We start from the raw sequence: 17,737 nt of genomic DNA on the forward strand, positions 1-17,737 counted from the left end.
TATTCTGCATCGATCGAGTAGCTTGCAACTAGCAACTCTGAAGGCCTGTAATTTCGCTTTATTATTTTTTTTCATGGCAATCACACAATTGTGCTGTCATTACAGCACTACGAAATTTTCGTCCTTCCTTTTCTCAATCTTACGTAGGTATATACAGTATTTATTTCTGATTTTTTATAGATAATCCCGACTAAACGTGTCAGGATATTAGTACGTCGTTATAATTTTACAGAACCAGCCCGACACCATGAATGACTCGCAGTCAAACGAGAATACTTGCGTAGTGTGTTTCAAGAACGTTTTATACTATTCGATTGGCGAATGTGACCATCCCGTATGTTTCGAGTGTTCAACCCGAATGCGGGTGCTCTGCCTGCAAAATGAGTGTCCTATCTGCCGGCGAGACCTCTCAAGGGTAAGCTCCATTGCTATGTATATCTATGAATAATAGTGTTTGTTCAAATTTCAGTGCTCATGGTATCATTGTGCAACATTGTGCATTATAAACACATCTAGCAAATCTCCCGTCATAATATTGCACAATAGACGAATAACTACACTAGTGTCATGATTTGTATCATAATAACTAGAATGTTGATAAACTTTTCATAGAGGCAGTGTGAGAGAATGCTAACAAGAATGATGAATGATTGCTTTATTATAACTGACATCACTCTATTATGAATGGATCATGTCTTCACCTATACAGGCCGTTTCAATTAAAAGAGTTCAATTGTCTATATTTACATCCCTGCACCATGTAGTTCATACATAAATTGTAACAAAATGAACTTGAAAAACAGTGTCAGATTAGAAAATAACAGTAATTAAATTATAATTACCACTTGCCAACACTAATAATTAAATATCTTGTCAGGCTTACTTTGAAAAGAATATTCCTATTGTTTACAAAATTTATTCTTATGTGTTTAATTCCTAAAACTATTATTGTTAGGTGCTATTAAATATTTTATTTCAATATCATTTAAATGACTTTTATTCTTATTTAGTGGAAATGCATTGTCTTCTACAGTTTCAAATTTGTTCCCCTAACTTTTTGCTGACATCAATATTAGATCTTTGTCTAATTAGAGACCTCAGTCATTCTCTAATTTCTTTAATAATTATTTATATTTATAACATGAATATCTTCAGTCTTCAAACAAGGTTTCAGCAAGTAATATTATCACTGTAACAATTAATTCACAAGTTTATATTCTTTTTTTTTCTGTAGTTATCAAATATTACATACACATATTTCCCGTGCACCCAATGGAGTAATTATAAATTTATTTATTAATGGAAATTTAAATAGACTGAACGCTAACTATTCTAAAAGCAGGAATTTCACAAGGCTGTGCATAATCTTTTTGATCAATTTAAATCAATAGATAAATCAAAACAAGTAATGACATGTTTGAGAATTCAAATAGGAATTGACTTTTGAAAAATTATTCACAGGTGGTGTTTACGGAAACCGTCCAACCGTATAAGGAGCTTCGTAACAGGGTGTTTACTGACCGGTTGTTTGAGAGGCAGTTCAAGATTGGGTTCTGCAGTGAGGACATCAAACTCTCGTATGAGGCGTTGTTGGAAAACCGCTGTAAGATTTGTGACAAGATTCCACCGTTCCGCACTTTCACTATGCTGAGTGACCACATGAGAAAAGTGCATGAAAGATACTTTTGTGACCTCTGCGTTAAACACTTAAAGGTATGTTTTGAAATCTATAAGGCCCGTTTGTCCCACTGTGGAGCAAAGGCGCTTAATTAATTTTTTTTTTATACATCCTATCCACCTAGACCATTCAACTGTGGAATAGATAGGTTTATGCTAGAAGCCCTTCTCTACCAGACAACCTTAATCCTTCATTGCAGTGTACTCAATACTTTGTACTTATAGACAGCTGTGCGTTGGTTTTGCCAAATTTTTAAATTATGTAACATCTGTGAGAACTGGAGTATGAATTTGTTAAATTGCCAAAACATTTTATCTTGGCAAATAATGAGAATAGAATCGTACTTTACATGTGCCGATATAGCAGTGATATCTACAATGTGTTCTAACAGGGAACATAAAATGCATTTTTTTTTAAGAAAAATCGTTATATTTGTAGGAAAAGTCAAAAGTGCCATTGACATGTAGTCGAGGTTTTTATGGCAAAACTTATGCAAGTCATCCTGAATTCACAATTTTCTAACTTTTTTTACTAAGAAACGTACATAAAAATGTTGACTCAATATCACGTCATTATAGTTGATCATTATGAATTTTCACTAATTAACTGACAATTATTTTTTTATTACAGATATCATTGTCAATTTACGCAATAATTACACAGTCATTTTACCAGATATTACTTACGCTTTGATACAATAAGTCTGTGTACCAATAGTATAATTTTCGTAAAACAACTACCATCAGAAGACTCAATACAAGTTGAATTAGCTCTGTCCCCACCATATTGACACGGCGATTGATATCTTCTACACAGTTTATCTTTAAAGCTTACCTCATTCAGATAATCATTTCATAAGAAAGTTGTAAAACCCGACAAATTTTAATATGCGATTTAAGCGACCGATAGCTTAGATTATATTTGCATAGATTTTCATATATTTTAAAAGCATTATAATTGCTGATTAACGCCTGTTTCACAATCACTGATTACCCGCAATCTGGAAGAAAATAGAAAAAAATCTTTGTATGCTAAAATCTGTCAGATAACTTAACGGGAACTTATTTGACGGTGGTGAAACAGGTGGTTGGTTCTAATCAATGACGTGACTGTAGTATTTAAGTAAATAAGAAACTATTTTAACGCTAATAAGCACCACAATAGCGTCATACAGTAATTTATATATTTTATTATTACAATAATTATACCGTATAGTAAATGTTATCAATAAATGTAAACAAGACCGGCTGAATGGGGATATACCTATTCTTTATATAATAGCAAATTGTGGAAATTGATAGTACTCTCTTGTTGACATTGTGTTGTTTGCCTTGTAATTAGGATATTGTCATTAGTCTAGAGTGGTAATATTTGTAGCCTGTCTGCATTTCTAAACTTACCTTTTAAAAAGTCTAAAAAAGAAAGAAGGAATTATTGGAATTACTTACTTAAAAAACCGAAAGAATGCACAATGTTTGGAAAGAAACATTAAATTGCAATGAAAACAAAATAAAACCCTATCATATTTTGCTCTGCCGAGTTAGTTATAGTTTCGTCCACAGACAAACCGATAAACCGGTTTTGTGGAGCACTACATACTGTAATTGTATATTTAACAAATAAAAATAAATAAATTAATAATAGTCTATTCAAATAGAAATAAAATGATTAACATACACACACAAACATTATCCTGCCAAAATAGTCAAAAATTTCGCTTACTTTAAATGCATAGAACTGAAACAACAAGGAAGACGTATTTAAACGAAATGTATGGATATTTTATAGATTTTCACGATGGAGAGAAAGTGTTATACTCGTCAAGAGCTGGCTCACCATCGACGGAGAGGAGATGTGGACGATACATCCCACAGGTAGGTAACAGCATCATCATCATCCTAGCCTTTTCCCAACTATATTGGGGTCAGCTAAGTACCAGTATTTTACAAGGAGGCAAACTTTCTAGTGGTGGGTAACGGCTGCTGTGTTAATAACAGCCGGGACCCAAAATTTTACGTGCCTGCCGAAACGCGGTAGGTAGGTAACAACAAATGTAGGTAACACATGAGATATATCCGGCATTGTACAGCAAGATATATCAGGTATTGGATAAAATCAAAAGAGTTGACAACATTAGCAATTCACGGAAGAAACTACAGGGTTTTTATTAAATAAAATATAGCAGGCTTTGTATTTTGGCAATTTTAGGTTTTATTTAACGATATTAACGCCTCCCGAACTAAGGCATTAATTAGCGCGGGGCTTGTAGCAACTTCAGCCAACGGGGTTGATTTATTTAGGTTCTCAAATTCCTTGTTAGTTTTGCTGCGCTACCAACTTAATGTGTATAGTGCAGTTTAACTAATCCATACGACTACGGCACGGGCCGCACTCAATTTTAAATTATTACGGTCAGAGAGGCAACGGAGCGCGGGACCCTCCTATTCGCGGGGCCTGTAGCATTTACTACTCTTGCTACGTGGTTATTCCGGTACTAAATATGTATACACATGTATGTATGTATAAACATGCCTATAATCTGTGCCATTACTGTCTCTATTACACTTTGAAAACGTAAATATTAAGTTCGAAGGTAATTGTACTGTTGCTGTGCTAAATAAATTAAATAAAAAATAAAAGTTAAATATCTAGGCTTAAAAATTTAGATCATGTTTGTCCTACGCGGTAATCAAACCTGCGCAATACGCAATTATTTCAACGAACTGTATTACTTTAAGGATTATTAGTAGGTCCTTAGATGCTGAACACATGACAACCGTACCAGCATCAAAACACCAATCAATTTACATTAAAATCGAATAGATAAGCATCATTAAAACGAATAAAGATATCGTACACGAGACTAACACGCTTTTCTTATCAGCACTATGATATAAGCTTCGTTAAGTCAACATTACTTATCAGTTACATTATCATATCAAATTGAACGTAAAACATGCCTATGAGATGAAATATTTGCGCAATTTTATTTTACAATTTATTATAAATTGCATCACGAAATATTTTGAGTACCGTCGTACCGAGTACTCACAGATTTAATTTTTAACATAATTCTAGATATAGACGTTTCGTTCTTATTTGACGGCGTTTGATTACGAAGCGCGCACAAATTGATAGAAACGCAGGTTAGATGTTCTTCAACTGTTCTTCATCTTCAAAAATGCAAGTTTGTTTATAAATTTACAGAGTTTTATCAAAAGCGCGACCACTACTTGTCCGTATCGACCGTAACACCGCACTTTTGTATCGATATTGATACTAATAAATGTCAATACTTTAGTATACCCACAAAATTTGCCAGCGTTTGCAAGCGTGAGAACCTACGTTGTTGGGTTGAAAGTACGACCCTTAATTGAGTCATAAAGGCTATATTTACAATGATTCCCAAGCAAAAATAGACTACAATTCAAAATTATTAACGTTCCTTTTTATCCCGCTAGAGGTCACCCCCTCTGCGAGTTCTGCGAGGAGCGTTTCATGGACGCGGACGAGTTGTACCGGCACTTGCGTAAGGAGCACCTCTACTGCCACCTGTGCGACGCCGACGGGCGTAATCTGTATTACGCGTCCCACTCCGCGCTTGCCCACCACTTCCGCACCGATCATTATCTGTGCGAGGAGGGCGAGTGTGCGGGACAACACTTGACGGCTGTGTTTAGAAGCGAAATTGACCTTAAAGGTGAGTTTTAGTAACATTCGCAAAGATGAATATGGTGAAAATGGTCCCATTCCAAAGGACGAAGTTTGAATGCTATTCACAGAATCTGTCTCCTTTCTTTGGAGGTGGAACAATTCAAGTTCATCTTGACGTCTGGCAGCCTACAACCGCCTCTGATACCTTTAAGGTCGGCAGGATCTAAGGACCTCTGAAGGCATGATGGGCACTGGTCGACGACGACCGATGACGCTTTTAACAGGTTACGTGGATTGTCCAATCAAGTACCTGCAAAGGCATCAAAATATCGAAAACTAATTACAGTAAAAGTGCGTTAAAATCCGATTGAAATATTGAATACCATTAAGAGTTACTATCAGCAATTGTTAATTGTTGCAATGTTTGTTTGTATAGCGCACAAGGCGACGGTACACGGTCGTGGCATGCCCCGCGGCGCGGCCCGCCAGGCGCGGACGCTCGAGCTACAGTTCAACATCACACCGCATCCCAATGTGCAGCGGACACCCAGGTACCCGGACTAACTACAGAACATACAACATTCAATTAATATCAATAGTTAAGGAACAGATAGGTATTTGTATCGGGTGTCAGAAAAAGGCGCGCGTACGTCATTCAGACGACCGAAAAAATTGTTTGTTTATTTGCGGAGGTGCTCGGAATATAGAGTGCGAGATGGGGACAGCTGCGCACTTACTAAAGAGCATACTGAAATAACAATGCCTTGATTTAGAATTATGGTACAGACTGCAACGCTCACTGAGTGTTAAATATATGGGCCAAAGTGGACATTAATATTTCCTCTCTGACCATTATGTCAATAATGCTTTCTAACTGACAGCAAATCTAATCATGCCCGTCCTGAACGAGTTTAACTCTAAAATCGGTCATAAATCATTTACTGATGACTGATAACAAAAGAATCCCTTAATATACACCACATACTCAAAACTAACTTCTATTTTCTGTAGGGATCATAGGGGTGATCACAGGGATAGACGAGAGCAACCGGAGCCGATACCCGCCCCGGTAGTGCAGGTGGCGCCACAGGCGGACATCGACACGCGCAGCGACGAGCAGTTCCCGCGACTGTCGGCCGCGCCCGCCGCGCCCGGACTCGTGCTCTCGGCCCCGCATCGCTCTTATAAAGGTATCTACCGGGTGTAGAAGATGTTATAGAGAAATCATATAGATAAATATTAATCAACATCTGTAAAAAAACTTTACGAGGGTATATAGGTTGTAGGTAGTTTTTTGTTCGATGAACGCAGGCAATATATATAGCCCATAAGTATTCAAATGTAGATCAGGTGAAGAAAACTAAGCTTTTACGCTGAAATTAACGATATAAAATAATATCAGTAGGTGTCGACGGGCTGACTCGCAACGACAAGAACTTCCCCGCACTGGACGGCGCGGCGGGCCCCTCCCGCGCCCCTCGCCCCGCCGGACCCGCTCCCACTACCGTCGCTGCCACCATCGTCAGGAACAGTGAGTTGTATATCTTATGCACAATATAATAAAGTCCAAACTCCCTTTGTAAAAGCATGTAACTATTTTTAAATGCTTTTGGTGCCAAGTAGTCTCCAATATAAAATCTTAAAGACTGTAGCTCAGAATTTTTTAAAATAAAAGAAGTAACGGAAGGCTCATTAAAGAAAATATATGTAAAAAAAACTAAATACTTTTTACCACTGCTCACCCTAACTTATCAGTCTGATATACTTATATTTCCAGCTAAGCCTAGCGTGTCAATCCAGCTACACAGCCAGCCGACTAGCGCGAGCAACTTCCGCCTGACGCAGACCAGCGGCAACCGCATCACGATCCCTCATCAGCAGAAGATGGCGTCGCTCTGCGATGACGACTTCCCATCGCTCAGCGTCGGCAGGGACGACCATCCTAGCCTTGGAGCTGCTACCATGCAACCGCCAAAGGTATGCCATGACTAAATGAGTAATAATGTTGTATTAGCTTAAGTAATATTTCATGTAATAAATTAATTCTACAATTATCGTCTTAGTTAATTGTTAAAATGACTACAAACGTCTAACGTTCTATGTCTGGTTGGAAAGTAGAATCGGCGTTATAAATTCTGCAGCAATAATATATTGTTTTTTTTTCTTGCAGGTCGCACTCATCAACAGTCAAGCGATGCAGGCCTTAAAGAATGAGCACCCGTCGCATCACAATAAGAAGCAGCCGCCTCAGTCGGCCGAGGCGTTCCCCGCGCTCTCGGCCACGACCGCGCCTGTCGCGCCACCGCAGTGGATCACCGTCTCCAAGACTAAAGACAAGCAGAAGCCCACCAAGCCCGAGCCGCCGCCGAAGAGAGAGCCAGCCTTCAACCCTGTCGCCGACTTCCCCACCTTGCCCGTCAATCTCTCTAAATCAAAGTCCAAAAAGCAAGCATCACAGCCACAACAACAGCAACAGCAACAACAAGCTCCTGCACAATCAAATGACAATACTAAACTTAGTAAAAAAGAAAAGAAGAAACAAAATAGTAAAAAAGAAAATTTAGTCGACCTATATCACGTCAACGGCACGAATGATAAAAAAATAATGAGGGAGTCGTACGCCTCGGTGAATATGAATAATAATCAAACGGGAGAAGAGAAAAATGTTAAGACTGTGGAGGCCCCGACGACCGAAAGGAACCGGAATGGCGGCAACGGAGACTTCAGCCTCGCGGCCAAGGACTACCCACCGCTGAACTCCCGCAGTGATAACTGCCTGCCCAGCAAGAAGCTGCCTAACGGGTCCGTTCCACCAGGCTTCGTGCCGCCCGGCTTCAAGCCGCGCCCGCCTTGCGATGGCATGACCTTCACGAACTCCTCGGGACAGACCTTCCCCGCGCCGCTGCACTCCTACATCCCGCCGCCGGAGTTCGAGCAAAGGAATCGTGCTCTAGTCAAGAAATTCTCCGTAGCGTTGGGCGGGGACGAGGCGGTAGAGAACTTCAGGGTAGCGTCGCGGGCGTTCCGGGACAGCTCGATCAGCGCGGAGCAGTTCCACCAGCACTGCCGCGCAGCGCTGGGCGCGCAGTTCGACGAGGTGTTCCCCGAGCTGGTGGCGCTGCTGCCCGACATCGCCAAGCAGCAGGAGCTCATGGTGGGGCGCAGCGCGCGCGTGGCCGTGTGCAGCACGTGCGGCCAGCTGCTGGCGCCGCCCGACGCGCGCGCGCACGCCGCCGCGCACTGGCCGCCGCTGCAGCACGCCTAGCCAGCCCGCCACCAGCGACCGGCACTACACGCAACCGCTAAACTGAAACACCCACGACCCGCGCTTTGAAATACAATTTCTCATAAACAGCGATGGTATCCGACGATACATGTTACAATGTTTCGTTATGGTCATTGATTTGACTTGCGGTTCTAGTGTTACGTAGTTCAATGATCCGATTGTGTTCACACGTGTACCTTACACGCTGCGAGTCTTCAGACATAGACAGTGAGTGTGAAAAACTATAATGTTAATGCCATATGGACCTCTGACCATCAGCCAGTGCCTACACTTCATGATTTGCTAGTAGCGACCTTATTTCCTTGAATACTTCATGTATTCAATCCTTACTGTCCGGGTTTCAGGACCGTATGGAACTATATATAGTAACTGATTATACTTGGAATGTATAGTACGTATGGTTTGTATATACATATTTAATACATGTTTATCTGTAGTAGATGAACGCGACACGCACCGGTGTTGTCGGTGTACCGTACGCGAGCGCAGTTTTATTTCGCTAGCCTGAATATTCCTACGACTGTGCATTTTTATGTGATCATATCAAATCCACAGTATCTCGATTTTATTACACTCAAATGTGATTTTGTAAAATGTAAATGTTATATGATGTAAAATATATTGTTTCAAAGTTAAATTTTTATTATATTTTTGTACTTTCGATCAGAACGATTTCTTTAGTTTTGTGTAAAATATTTTTTGTTGATTACACAGGTTACTGGTTTTATTGTAACACTTTGTGCTAAATTATAATTGGAATTATAACTGTCCATATTTTCAAATAACATTCACTATAATGTATTTAATACTATGTGTAGTGTATGAATGTACATTGGAAATATAACAATACAACTATAACTAAGAAATACAGTATGGAAATATTGGATTTTTTTTACCCTAATTATATGTTGGAATTTTACAGGTTGTTTATAATGTTTCCAACGCTCGCTAATATCGCAATGCGAATATTATTTGTATGCGTTTTAAAACCGCAAATGCGAAATATAGAACACATTTTGAATTAATTAAAAAAAAACGCGCATTACATATAAAATCGCATCAAATTCTACTGACACCATAAGTATTGTGACGCAAGAAGTTTCACAAACATTCAAGTCGTATGTACAAAGAAACCAGAAGTATTTTATGGATCATATAAATGCTTGTGCTACGCGGTAATCGAACCCGCAACACGTCGCATACAGTACGTTTGGCGTGGTAACCTCAAACGGCTCAAACACTCGGCTATTTGTTCACTAAATGTTAAAATTTATCCTGCAATTTGCAATCTGCAAAGCTGATGACGAGCAGACTGACACTAAGAACTCCCTTAGCACTAGAATTCGGTTGCAAGTCAGTTTGAATATTAGATCAATAAGGACAAACGTTGTCGAGCAAAGGTTCGAGCCCCTTAGCCGTCTTATAAATTCAAACGTCAACAAACAGCAGGCTTACTCACAAAAATGGTTCAGAGCAATTTTTTAGTTCGATTAGAAATTGATTCGATTCTCGATCCGGTAAATACCAGCGTCGTTAGCTGTAGACAAATGAGCGCAAATTACACCAGTTACTCCAATTTAGTTTGCATTTTATACTATTGTCACAATCTACATTTGCCGCGTGGAATTCGTTGCAATTCGTTGGTTAACAATGGCCGATGTATGTATGGAAATTGGATTAAAATAACTCTATTCTATTCTCCTAAGTATTTTGACAGAGTACCAACTCAAATCTTCCAATTTAGATAAAGTTCATTTATATATAGAACATAATGATATGATCGATATGGTTATGTGGATCTAAAAAACATTCGAGGTAGGTAAATATTTACCTGAATACCTACAACAAAACAGATGTGTATTGTCTAAGCCTGCGACAAGTCGGTCTCTTGTTGTTTCTTAATTTCTTGTTTACGCTGGCTTAGCGTTTATTCTTAAAGAGAATAATACAAATCCCACTTTTGGATATATCTCGACAGATTCAAGTGGACTGATAAAATTGTGTTAGGAACCGATAATACTTACGTTTAGTCAGTTGGTTTGTATGAGAGCACCATGAAGCTGGCTGTGTTGCTATGGTATGTGACCATTGTTCTTGTTTTTTTTCGATTGATTTTTTGTATACAGTTTTTTGAAATATTTTGTAAGACTTAATTATTCATGTTAACATAATTTATATATCCACTAAGTGACTACTTGAGTTAAGGTGACCGTCGTAAGTAGTTTCCATATGTTATGCTCTGAGATCCTACCACCTCCTCTTGGTTCGAGTGTAGCCTTAGAGTGAAGAAGAAGAAAATAATTTTATTTGTTGGAAATTGTCAAATGAAATGTATTATAAAAAAAATGAAATGTAATCTATAAAAAAAATTTAACTACGAAAATAAGTTAGTTTTTTATGTTTTTCATAGAGCTTCTGTCACTCTTCAATCTCACCCATCATCTTCTACACTATCTTGTAGGATGATCTACTGACCTTCCTCTGCAAACATAATTCATTCTGATATCCTTGAAACTTCAACGCTCACTGTATTTGTAGTTCTGCGCTGGCTGTATGTCATGGCGCTGAAGTTAAGCAAAGCAGAAAGTTCCCGAACTACTTCGTCTTCGGAGTCGGTACAGCTGCATATCAGATTGAGGGAGCTTGGAATGAAGATGGTGAGTACCTACATCATGAATAAGTAACGAAACTGTATCGCAAGGAATATTTAATAAATGGTTCTTGATTATTTAAGGTAAAGGAGAAAATATTTGGGACTATCTGACTCATACCAACCCTTCAGCAATCGTAGACCAGAGCAATGGGGACATAGCCTGCGACAGCTACCACAACTATAAGCGCGACATTGAAATGTTGCGAGAACTCGGGGTCAGCGTCTACCGCTTCTCCGTATCCTGGTCTAGGATACTACCCGAAGGGCTCTCGTACTATATCAATGAAGCTGGAATAACCTACTACAATAATCTTATCGACGAATTGCTAAAATACAACATTCAACCCATGATAACAATTTACCATTGGGACCTACCGCAAAGACTGCAAGAATTAGGAGGCTTCATGAATCCTCTCATAGCCGACTGGTTTGAAGACTACGCTCGAATAGTTTTCAAAACCTTTGGCGATAGAGTAAAGTTCTTTGCCACTTTCAACGAACCTTCCGAAATTTGCAGCGGATACGGGTCACTAGGAAAGGCCCCGATGTTAAATGAGACTGGTTTTGGCGACTACCTTTGTGCTAGGAACCTTCTATTGGCTCATGCTAAAGCGTACCATCTTTATAATGATGAATTTAGGCCGACTCAAGGTGGAGTCATTGGTTTTATACTGGCTGTATCATCTACCGAACCTTTGACGGATTCAGAAGAAGATAAGTTTGCCGTCGAATTGTATTCTCAAGCTACGGTTAGTAAAAGTAATTTTATTTTATTTTAATTATCAATCACTAATTATTGCCACCGAAATATTTACGATATACGTTACAAATAACATTCAATTAATTAAAAGTTTAAAACTTTTTCTAGTGGGGAATATACACGGATCCAATTTACTCAAAAGAAGGAGGGTTTCCAAAAGAGCTGGTAGAACGAGTGGCCGCAAAGTCTGCAGCTCAGGGCTATTCCAGGTCTCGTCTGCCAGATTTTTCGGAGGAAGAAAAGGCATTTATTCTCGGCACTAGCGACTTCTTTGGCGTCAACCACTACAGCGGCAGTTACGTTTCCCAGACATTGTATACGTCACAGCATGCTATCCCTTCAGCATTAGATGATATTGAAATGGGAACATATGCTCCAGATGAATGGCTGCAGTCTGCTTCGTCGTGGTTCCAAGTGAGTATTTTTATACAAGTTAGAAACCAGGCTCATAACTTATGGAGATTATTAACCCCTCCCCTTGAAATCAACAAACTGGTGTGCATTATTTTAAATTTAAATATTTCAGTTAAATTAAAAAGCCATTGTCATTCCAAAAGTTTCATATGAAGTTTGTCCCCCCATTACCCTCCTTAACAACCCTTTTTCCAGTTAAAATAAAGCTGATGTCTTTTTTTAGGCTCTAGAATGTCTGTGTACTAAATTTCATTGCAACCGGTACAGTAGTTTTGGCGTGAAAGCGGGACAGTCGGGGAACTTTCGCATTCTAGTATTATTCACAATATTAGTATGGATGAAATTCCTAATCTTTCTCTACCAACCTATTACAATGAAAGTCTTTATTTATACCTAGACTAGATTAGGTGGTGGTCACGTAAGACCTTTCTTTTCAAAGGTCGAAACTTTGCTTAATTTCTCATAAATTTTCCTTTCTAGTTAATGCCGAACAGTGTCCACATTTTCTTGAAACTTATAAATGCGAGATACCCAGGAGTGCGCATATACATTACTGAGAACGGATGGTCGAGTCGCGAAGGCATCGTGGACGAAGACAGAGTTAATTACTACAGGTCTGCGCTAGAGGGCGTGCTGGACGCGCTGGATGAGGGCATCAACGTGCATGGCTATCTTGCGTGGAGTTTGATGGATAACTTTGAATGGATGGCGGGATACTCGTAAGTTATGTTATTTAACAAATAATTAACTGTGGTAGCCTGTCGTATAACACAAAAGTTGACTTTGTTTCTTTAGTGTATAACATCATTTTTTTCAGCCATTTTTGCGTGAAGAAGTCACAAATATTTACCCAAACCTACGCCTTATAACATTCGTGTTATTTACGATTCATCTACTACTCATCATCACCACTCCAAAAATAGATAATGAAATTACTTGCTTACAGAGAACGTTTTGGATTATATGAAGTCGACTTCAATGACCCTAACCGCACTCGCACGCCAAGAAAGTCAGCATTTATCTATAAGAATATTATGAAAACGCGAATGGTCGACCATGACTATGAACCAGAGAGCTACGTCATGACCATAGACGAGGGACATTAATACCTGACAAGAAAATCTGTGAAAATGAAAATAGAATATGTTGTTATTTATGTGTGTATAATAATTTGAACCTTTATAAACATATCCAGGCATATAATAAAACCAATAAAAGTTTGTGTCTACTTGTCACTTTTGCCCCATCCCAAGAAACCCTTGACCAGTCCAGTGAGACCTGCGCCTTGCTTCTTGTTCTCAGCGGCGCCGGTCTTGTCGTCCAAGTTCGGAAACTCTACAAAGTTGCATGCCAGGTCAAAGAAGAGAGGTTTGCAAGGAATGGCTTCCATTGATGGTGGCATTTTGTAGATGTTAGGGTTCTTCGTAAGAACTTGGGTATCCTCTTTGTACTCGTCCAAGCGGTCGACCAGAGGTTTCTTCTCCTTGTATTTTCCGCTGGACGTGTACTTCATGTCCTCGTCTTGGTCTTCATCGTCTTCCAGCACGGAGTCGGCGTGAACTTCGAACTTGCAGCTCTCAACATCCTTTTTCAGTAATTGCAATTTGTCTACTAGTTGCTTGTCGTTAAGTTTGCTGTTGAGCGACTCGGTGGCGTAGTTGCTGCAGCGCTCGAGCATCGCGAGGGCTTCCCTGAAGCGTCTCAGTCCAGTCAGCACTTGAGCGATGTAGTAGCAGCGGAAAGAGCGGTATGCTTTCGTCAAGGTCTCGATTTCCTGTTGGTAAGCTGCGTCAGTTTCGAACCCTGGCAGTTGTTGCAACTCGGTGAAGTTCTGCAAGATAATTTCGTAGAGCCGAGTCAAGTCTTGAGGACGAACCTTCTTGCCGTCGATTTGTATGTTGTTCTTGCGAGCTTCCTCTGCTTGCTGCACCAGCAAGTTGTTCCTTTCAATGGTGCGAATTAGACGCAAGTACATCAAGTAAGACAGCAAGTAGTTGATGCTAGACAACTGGGTCTCTGAAGCAGTTTTTAGTTTCGGATCGGTTTTGATCTCGTCCTTAATAGCTGATATAGCGTCCTTGCAGTCCATCAGTATGTTCTCGAGGATGTCAATCTTGGCTTGAACGTTGTCAGCGCTGGCAACGGACTTGTCTAAATCTTGGAGAGCGATAAGGAACAGTCGCACTTTTTCGGGCCTTACAGTGACCTTACGACCGCGCCATTCCACTTCATGCATTACGCCTGAGCGCGACTCCCTGCAGTTAACATTAAAAATATATTATAGATGCTTGCCCTGTGGCTAGTTTGGACTGAGTATTGGAAAAAAAGCCTAAATTAAGTAAAAATTATACATACTTAGCTTGCGCCATGAGCGAGTCCAAGTTCTCGATGAGTCCCTGTCCGCGCATGGCGACGAGGTCGCCAGCCGCAGACTCATCGCCAATGTTGTAGGCGCAGTAACGAAGGCTTGGCTTCAGTTCTTCTACCTAAACGGTTGGAAATAAAAAAAAATATATCAGTTTCACAATACATTTATCAGTGAATCCGAATAAGTTGTTCTAATTACGCGTTTGGTAAGTACAGTGGCGTAGTGTGGGTCACCGTCATCCGGGGCGGATTCACACCTTGGCGCCCATTTATTTGGTGAATATTCATTATAAAAAATACTGAATAAGTATCAAGGTTTCTTTTATTTTCTGTTCTAAATATTAAACTACAACATACCCATCAGATTACAAGAGGTAGATAGTACCTATGCGGCGTATAGCAGTCATATGTGCATTCACGGCATACCCCATTATAAGAACTACTGCTTTCATTAGGCGGCGCGAAACCAGTGGTGTATCACGAGCATGACAGCAAGGAGGTCGGTTACCTTCTGCTTGTAGACGAGGCGCTCCTCGTCGGGCAGCGCGGCGCAGAGCTTGTCGAGCACGAGCTGCGCGCGCTGCAGGCTCTCGGCCGCGGCGCGCCACTGCTGCAGCTCCACCTGCAGCGCGCCGCCCAGCCACGCCGCGTACGCGCCCGCCTCCAGCTGCGTGCGGGCGTCGCACACGCCGCTTTGCTAACACAACATACACTACATTTATACAGGAATATTTTAACAAATGGAAAGTTAGCATTTTCGATAAATATAACATACAACTTACGGTTACGGTAACAACTTACGGTTTCGTTGAAAACACGAAACGAAATTCCCACGCCAATTTGTTGTACTTTTTATAACCAAATTTTGCTATTGTTGAAAAACAAACTACCAAAGTTAAAAATAATTCTGGTTTAATGGATATTTACAAATAAAGATATAGTCAAGAGATAATAGTCGATTACTCAGAAAAATTATAAAAAGGGAATTTATGTAGTGTTTACCTCACACAACTGCAGAAGCGTCTGAGCATGCGCAAAAGCCTTCTTCAATCTCGACACCAGATGGAACTTCTTCCGCGGCTCGGTGTTGGCCTCTTGACGCAGCTGCATAGCATGTGCCCAGGCCCTCTCAGCCTGAAGTAGCGGCACGCACAGCAGACGGCTCTCAGCAGTCGTCGCCGTCAAGTGGACGGTGGTTACGTCACGGCGACGGTAATGGCGCCTATCGCCCTTAAAATGAAGCAAAGATATTACTTTCATGCTTTAAAAAAAAATGTTACTCAGACAAAAAAATTTAAAGGTTCAGAAATTGAATGCATTTGAAATGATTTCTCAAAGTTTAATAGAGTTTTAAGTATTTATGTAGGTACTCAATCAAAATATAGAGAAGTACAAATCAGGCATTTTCATTCATATTTGGTATCAAGAGAAAGTAAATGATTCTTATTTTTATTAACTTGATGTGACCAATTCTCCACAGTAAAATTTTTATGTTCCTAGTACCTGAGGTATTTTGAGCACTTTGCGCAACCTTCGGATGCGCCTTGAACAGTAGCCGCGATACCGCTGGTAATCACCATGACGCAGACCATGCTGCTGTTGGGCATCCTTTGTGATACGGAAAACTGAAGCATGTTAAGGAAATATTACAATATATTAAATTGTTAAGATTTGGAACATTGACCTGGTCTCTATGTCCTATGAACAGCCTATATATATATTTTATTTTTAACAAATGAGCCTCCTCTGTCTATTCTACAGTCAGAACTAAAGATGTAGGAATACTTTTTGTTCAATTCAATATCAAGCAGTGGTTTCAATTAATTAAGTGTTAACCTCAACCTGACACAATATTACAGTCACAAAGATAGTAGATAAAACAATCCTATGGTAAATGATACATTTACTATACAAATTATGGTATGTACTACTTATATATATAATTTTCAAGAGTCAAAACTAACTGCAAAATAAATTATTCTACAATTGACATTTAAGTGTTCCAATAGCAATTGAAATGCAAAAAATCTATACTATTCACTAGCACTGCATGCATGAACACTATATATCTGGAGTTGTTTCAATAATTTATATCATTTAAAGGAGTATCAAAGAGGTACAAACCAGCGTTCATTTATAATTTAAATAAATATGTCAAATGAGAGGGTATCAGAACTTATTGAACTTCTATGTTAAAGTTATATTATGATTACACATTTAAATTTTACACTTTTTTCTTCATCAAATCTTATGTTCTAATGTCAAATTATGCATCATTTTAAAAAGGATACTTTCTAATGTTAAAAGTCTTGGCGACTTGGTTTCTTCTTTATCAATTTCCTCTGATGATATAAGCTTGGCATCCCCGGAATCACCTTCCAAAACCACCATTGTGACTACCTTTGACTATTATTATTTAATATTGATTGTAAAATTTTAATTTTTAGTTTATTTTTCTTGTTTTTTCTGATAAATAGCTTCTTTCACAGCAGTCTGTATTTCCTATCAGACAACACGACACATGTTAAATATTCTGTAATTTTAATCGTATCTTGAGCACCAGTACATGTTGCTACTCGCTCTAACTTTAGATTAAGTAGATCATAGTGAGAAGGAAAACAAAAACCACATTTCCACAAAATAATGAAACGCGCTCCCCACCTGAGTGGCAATTATTTTGACATAGTCACGTCACGTCATTTGACAGCTGTCTATTTGTCCAATTTTTTTTATTAGCAGCAACACTTGCTCTACCAAATACCTAGCCTTCATTGAATTAAGAAATAATGTAATAAAAAAACAGTTAATTTTCGTCAGCAGCTTTAAGTAAAATAATTAAACATTTAGGCTGAAACAAAAAAGTGTAAAAAAATATTTAAAGCAGTTAATTAAAACTCAGATTACATAAAATGGTTTTCAGATAAT

At 39.2% G+C, this 17,737-nt stretch overlaps 3 protein-coding genes across 4 annotated transcripts; 2 read left to right on the forward strand and 1 right to left on the reverse strand.

The window, feature by feature from the left end:
* The first annotated feature begins 57 nt into the window (after positions 1–57).
* On the forward strand, positions 58–9,497 carry LOC113492038 (E3 ubiquitin-protein ligase ZNF598). 2 transcript variants are annotated; one of them, XM_026869316.1, is made up of 10 exons: positions 58–147; positions 233–415; positions 1,462–1,713; positions 3,467–3,552; positions 5,140–5,378; positions 5,769–5,883; positions 6,344–6,522; positions 6,735–6,863; positions 7,110–7,309; positions 7,503–9,497. In XM_026869316.1, exons 2-10 carry the CDS (start codon positions 248–250, stop codon positions 8,595–8,597), a joined length of 2,463 nt encoding a protein of 820 aa, XP_026725117.1. In that variant the 5' UTR covers positions 58–147; positions 233–247; the 3' UTR covers positions 8,598–9,497. The 2 variants fall into 2 exon arrangements, with proteins under 2 accessions (XP_026725117.1, XP_026725118.1); XM_026869317.1 differs by having other exon boundaries at positions 84–143.
* Positions 9,498–10,458: 961 nt separating this feature from the next.
* LOC113492042 (myrosinase 1-like) lies at positions 10,459–13,665 on the forward strand. Its single transcript, XM_026869322.1, has 6 exons — positions 10,459–10,695; positions 11,157–11,275; positions 11,353–12,020; positions 12,140–12,445; positions 12,926–13,164; positions 13,392–13,665. The coding sequence occupies exons 1-6, from the start codon at positions 10,673–10,675 to the stop codon at positions 13,549–13,551; spliced, it is 1,515 nt and encodes a 504-aa protein (XP_026725123.1). The 5' UTR covers positions 10,459–10,672; the 3' UTR covers positions 13,552–13,665.
* On the reverse strand, positions 13,590–17,465 carry LOC113492041 (signal recognition particle subunit SRP68). Its single transcript, XM_026869321.1, has 6 exons — positions 17,104–17,465; positions 16,316–16,437; positions 15,815–16,042; positions 15,321–15,509; positions 14,801–14,931; positions 13,590–14,700 (listed from the first exon to the last, which is right to left on the reverse strand). The coding sequence occupies exons 1-6, from the start codon at positions 17,201–17,203 to the stop codon at positions 13,671–13,673; spliced, it is 1,800 nt and encodes a 599-aa protein (XP_026725122.1). The 5' UTR covers positions 17,204–17,465; the 3' UTR covers positions 13,590–13,670.
* Positions 17,466–17,737: the final 272 nt, after the last annotated feature.

The sequence above is a fragment of the Trichoplusia ni genome, chromosome 3 (genome assembly GCF_003590095.1).
Source record: "Trichoplusia ni isolate ovarian cell line Hi5 chromosome 3, tn1, whole genome shotgun sequence".
NCBI lineage: Eukaryota > Metazoa > Arthropoda > Insecta > Lepidoptera > Noctuidae > Trichoplusia > Trichoplusia ni.

Bases quoted from the DNA above. Each gene is read 5' to 3' on its own strand.
- LOC113492041 (XM_026869321.1), bottom strand. From the start codon at position 17,203: ATGGTGGTTTTGGAAGGTGATTCCGGGGATGCCAAGCTTATATCATCA. The intron at 16,438-17,103 runs GTATCCTTTTTA...AACATGCTTCAG, and splicing joins AAGACTTTTAACATTAGAAA to TTTTCCGTATCACAAAGGAT. The intron at 16,043-16,315 runs GTACTAGGAACA...CTTCATTTTAAG, and splicing joins AAGTGCTCAAAATACCTCAG to GGCGATAGGCGCCATTACCG.
- LOC113492038 (XM_026869316.1), top strand. From the start codon at position 248: ATGAATGACTCGCAGTCAAACGAGAATACTTGCGTAGTGTGTTTCAAG. The intron at 416-1,461 runs GTAAGCTCCATT...AATTATTCACAG, and splicing joins GCCGGCGAGACCTCTCAAGG to GTGGTGTTTACGGAAACCGT. The intron at 5,884-6,343 runs GTACCCGGACTA...TATTTTCTGTAG, and splicing joins AATGTGCAGCGGACACCCAG to GGATCATAGGGGTGATCACA.
- LOC113492042 (XM_026869322.1), top strand. From the start codon at position 10,673: ATGAAGCTGGCTGTGTTGCTATG. The intron at 10,696-11,156 runs GTATGTGACCAT...CTGTATTTGTAG, and splicing joins AAGCTGGCTGTGTTGCTATG to TTCTGCGCTGGCTGTATGTC. The intron at 12,446-12,925 runs GTGAGTATTTTT...TTTCCTTTCTAG, and splicing joins CTGCTTCGTCGTGGTTCCAA to TTAATGCCGAACAGTGTCCA.